The sequence below is a fragment of the Oncorhynchus nerka genome, linkage group LG21 (assembly GCF_034236695.1).
Source record: "Oncorhynchus nerka isolate Pitt River linkage group LG21, Oner_Uvic_2.0, whole genome shotgun sequence".
Classification (NCBI taxonomy): Eukaryota; Metazoa; Chordata; class Actinopteri; order Salmoniformes; family Salmonidae; genus Oncorhynchus; species Oncorhynchus nerka.
This window is the reverse complement of record NC_088416.1, coordinates 35,843,524-35,848,875: the sequence shown is the minus strand read 5'-3', so window position 1 is coordinate 35,848,875 and position 5,352 is coordinate 35,843,524. Positions and strand designations below refer to the sequence as shown.

Genomic DNA, 5,352 nt, shown 5'->3' with positions numbered 1-5,352 from the left:
CACCTAAGTTCTTCTGAGGTCATTATAAAGGGAGATATTCTCTGGGACATTGTGATGGACAGTACATACAGAAGATGTAATGTGTATGAAAAACTTTCCTTAATACCTCAGTATGCCAGTGGTGTTTGTTCATGACATAGTACTTCTTATGTTACTGTATTGCTATTACTGACAATGTATCCCCAAAGACCTTTATCATGTTCCACAACGGAAATAGTTTTGTCGTTATCTCAACACGGTAGTTTGTTTCATTCGTCTTTTGCATGGCGTCACCTGAACTTCATCCGTGCACAGGAAACCATAGCCCTTCCTCTCTCAAGTAATGCAACTGTGCCTTCAAACAACTGATATCTCACATACAGTAAACGAAACCAAATGCAACATAACGTAACAATACAACACCTGACAGAAAAATAAATGACAGCTTTGCACGTGCTCATCTTGCATCAACATGTACATATTGACTGATTGTTAACTTCAGAGAACTTTGCATTTGAGACATAAACGAGGTCTCCCTGTGTGTGCTATAAGCATTTTATTATGCATAAAGTAACCCAATCATTCAACAATTTGAAAGCTACCTCGTAAATTAACACAAACAAGTACAAAACAAGCAACTAATACTCCCAATTGTTTTATTTAAATGTAACCTTTATTTAACTAGGCAAGTGAGTTAAGAACAAATTCTCATTTACAACGACGGCCTACCCCGGGCCGAACCCAGACAATGCTGGGCCAATTGTTCACCGCCCTATGGGACTCCCAATAATGGCCAGATGTGATTTGAACCAGGGACTGTAGTGACGCTTCTTGCACAGAGATGCAGTGCCTAAGACCTCTGCACCACTCAGGAGTTCAAAGATACAGTATAGAAAACAAAACACATTTTAACAAAACATTTATTTTATTATTTTAGGTTGGAGAAATCTACCTGAAGAAAAGATGTGGGTTTTTGACATGGATCACCATGCATACCTCTAAAATCGTCCAGACTCCCTGTTCCCTGTACTGAGGCTCTTGTTGCAATGGAGATTGGGTCCGTCCAACAAGACTCCCATACTCACCAGCATGTCCTTTGGAATGAGACGGGAGTGGCGAGACACATAAACCTTCTCCAGGTGGGGATTCATAGGGGAGGGCACATAGTCCATACAGGCGGAGCCACCTAGACTGGGGGCACACACCGCCTCCCACTTGTAGAACATTTGGCCATGCTGGAGGTTGCAGAGATCCTCCTTCACCCCGGCTGTCAGCTCCTTCTCACATTCTCCTAACAGGTCGTCATTCCACTTGTCGTCTTCGTCCCACACCTCAAATCTCAGCTTCTTACTGGTTGACAGATCCACGGTTCCCAGGTCATAGCTCATTGCCCAGCTGGGGTTGTTGTTGTTGTAGATAACTTTAGTGCGTCCGATTATCTGGCCTGCGAAAGCCACCTTCACGTAGCCGTCAGTGGCAGTGGTGTGGTCTCCCCACAGGTTGGCCCCTCTCTGAACAGTGATGACCACCCGCGCCAGGCCCTTGCGGGTGGGGCAGCAGTCGGCGCTCACCCCGGGGTTGTTGTGGCAGTTGCAGACGCAGGAGTCTCTGTGGTCACTTTTGATGCCAGTTTGACAGGGTTCAGAACAGTTCTTCCACAAGGCCTTCTCCAGGATGTAGTCGCTGATGGCCTTGCGCAGGTGCTTCCGAGCTGGGTTGGTGGTGGGCAGCAACTCATGGAGAGATTCCAGCGAATAGGAGACGATGTCCGGATAGTGTGGTAGGGAGTTCAGCCATTCCTTGTAGGAGGCGGGATCTTTATCAGCAGAGAAGAGGAGCTCTGGTTCTGTGGTGTGGCCACCTTTCACCTCTGTGAACCTGTAGGGTGTCAGAGGGGGAAAATATTTTTGTGAGGGGCAGTACACATTTCAGCAAGGGAGAGTATGTATTGATTAGGGAAGGGTGAAGAGAGAGAGAGACAGAACTAAAGAAATTGTGTGAGGGAGAATCTATATGTGAAAGAGCAGCAGACTATAATTCCCCACCTATCATTGAAGACACTGGAGAAGCTGGCCTTGCTCTCTGTCTTAGACTTATCCTCCTGACAGTGCTTGAACTCAGTCTTCAAGCTGTTGCTGTCACCCACACTGGCAGACGCCTCCACATCCAGACACATCTTCACCTCCTCCGCACTGAGACCCTGCAGGCTGGCCTGGCACTGCTTGATACTGGTCACAGACTGCACCGTTCCACCCAGGCTCACCTACACACAGGATGAGAGGTAGAAAGTAATGTCATTTTCCAGAGAGATACCAGTAAACTGCACATCTAGGGGCAAACATCCCTAATTTTGATATGTAGTTTGGGTGCCTATTGCCTTGATGATTTACCACATTGATGTTGACCATCTCTCTCCCTCACCTTGGTAATGTAATGCGTGCCAAAGTTATCAATAAGCTTGTAATAACGTTGTTTGTTTTCTTGTTGATATATTTTGGGGAGATTCTTCACTGCTGTCTTGAATTCTTGGTGTAACTTGGGCTGGCCAGATACTCGATAGCTATTTGTGGAGAGAGAAAAGAGAGAGGGGGGTTAATGTTGTATGGATACAGACAAGCCCTCATAAAATGAAATGAACATTCAAAAACACACTTGTATTTACAATCCCCAAAGGAAACTGAGATGAGGTTTCACAGAGACACATGGGTAAAATGAGCTCTTGCTGTGTGCGCCACCTGATGTTTACCTGTAATACCCGCAGGACACACTGTGGCTTGTGAAACTGAACTTGTCACTCTTGGTTTTCTCCATGGAGTATTCAGCCAATTTGGAGTTGGTACCAGCGAGCATAATCTTCCCACTTATTGATCCCTTCTCTAACTCTAGATTGACCTGCCAGTTATTCTCCACAGAAGAGCCACTGGAGCTGACGAGAGACTCACTGGAGCGATGGAGTTTACTGGACACTTTCATACTACACTGGTGGTTTGGTCTCCAATCCACCACTGCCAAAGGAAGCCTCTGTTGTTTCCCTTCCAGATAGGGATTCTTACAGAGGGTGCAGGTCTTGTCTTTGCGTTTCCACACGTTCATGTCAATGACAAAGGCTCCTTTGCGTTTCATTTTGGTGATGTCAAAGCCTTCCCCTGCTAGGTTGGTTCCAGGAGCAAATTCTGCCTCTTTGCACTCATTGGCTGAGCCGATGGTGCATGATTGGCAACTGGGATGAGGAATGGACAACATAAGCCCTGCCCAGAGGCACACTATCAATAAAGACATCCTGGATGAGGTGAGATGTTTGCGACGGGCACCTACAAGTCACTGTTTCATGCTGAAGAAAAGAAAAGTTATTTGTGAATTAAAGGTTAATTATTATAATGAAGTAAAACAATTATTGATGACCAAGATATAACATACATAACTTATTGCAAGTCAGCATGCAAACGTAACCTATAGGCTAGATCATAAGCTAACAATGTTTACCATATTTTACACAAACATATGAAAACTTGGTGCTGATCTACATGGAACTTCTACAAAAATATTCCCAATTTACATAATGGTTATTGTTGAATTGTAGTTCCGTCATCATATTCATTCCCTGAATTGAATCCTCAATGGAAATGAATCTTGACCCTCAACTATGAGATACATAATAGGGTATAAGCATAACACTTGCATAAATTCAATCTTGTTCTATTTCATCCCACTTGTTATTTATTTATTTCAAAGGCCACTCTCTTAATGACTGTACAATACTCAAAAATAATATTTTTTGTCCATATTCACATATCTACTTTTGTATGTTTCCTTTCTATAAAAATGGTGCGAAGCAAAACTAAATATACAGCATTAAAACTCACCTTTGACCCGTCTGTCCACTATGTGATGGATGTGAGAGTGAGAGGCTGGGGCAATAATGTACCGTAATTAAGTTCCTTTTTGATATAGGAAAAGGTGTGTTCGTACTCAAACGGGACGAGCAAATGGAAGGTTGAGGGGATGTTGGTCTTAGTATAGACGACACAAAAGAGTGTCTGCCACAGAATAGAACATTCTGTGGTTTCAGAGAGCGAGAATTGAGCGGAAGAGGGGTTGGTGGTCTGGTGTGCTGCTCAGTGGAAAAATACGACAGTGGTCTTTCAGTTAAATGCCTTCATCTGACAGACCATTTACTTTGTCATTTCTCTGAAGTGGTGGTGTGGGTTGATAAAATTAAACTGTTGAGAAGATCACGATAGCCTACTAGGTCTAGGAAACCCTTGGTAATGTGATATAAGAAGGAATTTACCTTCTCAATTATAGAACAGCTAATTCAACATAACAATCTACATGTATGTTCTGAAATGACCAAATATAATAAGTTTGTTACAGTAAAAGAGGCAGAGCAATATGAGCTGGCCATAGATAACTGAAGGAAGAATGGTTTTAATTTTGTCAATAACGTTTTTTAAATTTTCAATATTACATTACACCATTACACTAATAACAACAAACACATAACACACAACAAGACAGAAAACAAGACAGCAATCAATCATTCAATCAATCAAATGTATTTATAAAGCCCTTCTTTCATCAGTCACAAAGTGCTGTACAGAAACCCAGCCTAAAACCCCAAACAGCAAGCAATGCAGGTGTAGAAGCGCCGTGGCTAGGAAAAACTCCCAAGAAAGGCTGGAACCTAGGAAGAAACCTAGAGAGGAACCAGGCTATGAGGGATGGCCAGTCCCTTCTGGCTGTGCCGGGTGGAGATTATAACAGAGCATGGCCAAGATGTTCAAATGTTCATAGATGACCAGCAGAGTCAAACAATAATAATCACAGTAGTTGTCGATGGTGCAACAGGTCAGCACCGCAGGGGTAAATGTCAGTTGGCTTTTCATAGCCGATCATTCAGAGTATCTCTACCGCTCCTGCTGTCTCTAGAGGGTTGAAAACAGCAGGTCTGGGACAAGGTAGCACTTCCAGTGAACAAGTCAGGGTTCCATAGCCGCAGGCAGAACAGTTGAAACTGTAGCAGCAGCACGGCCAGGTGGACTGGGGACAGCAAGGAGTCATCAGCCCAGGTAGTCCTGAGGCATGGTCCTAGGGCTCAGGTTCGAAAAAGAAAGAAAGAAAGCACCCTTCAAGCATACAGTACCAGTCAAAAGTTTGGACACACCTACTCATTGAAGGGGTTTTCTTAATTTTTACTATTTTCTACATTGTATAATAATAGTGAAGACATCAAAACTATGAAATAATATATATGGAATCATGTAGTAACCAAAGAAGTGTTAACAAAATATATTTTATATTTGAGATTCTTCAAAGCAGCCAGCCTCCCTTTGCCTTGATGACAGCTTTGCACACTCTTGGTATTCTCTCAAC

At 43.3% G+C, this 5,352-nt stretch overlaps 1 protein-coding gene across 1 annotated transcript; it reads right to left on the bottom strand.

Moving 5' to 3' along the window:
* Window positions 1-618: 618 nt before the first annotated feature.
* LOC115109932 (perforin-1-like) lies at window positions 619-3,985 on the bottom strand. The gene is made up of 5 exons (XM_029635185.2): window positions 3,843-3,985; window positions 2,726-3,310; window positions 2,401-2,539; window positions 2,025-2,242; window positions 619-1,857 (listed from the first exon to the last, which is right to left on the bottom strand). The coding sequence occupies exons 2-5, from the start codon at window positions 3,256-3,258 to the stop codon at window positions 978-980; spliced, it is 1,770 nt and encodes a 589-aa protein (XP_029491045.1). The 5' UTR covers window positions 3,259-3,310; window positions 3,843-3,985; the 3' UTR covers window positions 619-977.
* Window positions 3,986-5,352: the final 1,367 nt, after the last annotated feature.

What these genes read in the sequence shown, in the direction of transcription:
- LOC115109932 (XM_029635185.2), bottom strand. Translation starts at nt 3,258, where the DNA reads ATGTCTTTATTGATAGTGTGCCTCTGGGCAGGGCTTATGTTGTCCATT. An exon ending in GTGTCCTGCGGGTATTACAG is followed by an intron (nt 2,540 to 2,725) that starts GTAAACATCAGG and finishes CTCCACAAATAG; the next exon opens with CTATCGAGTATCTGGCCAGC. An exon ending in GCACGCATTACATTACCAAG is followed by an intron (nt 2,243 to 2,400) that starts GTGAGGGAGAGA and finishes TCCTGTGTGTAG; the next exon opens with GTGAGCCTGGGTGGAACGGT.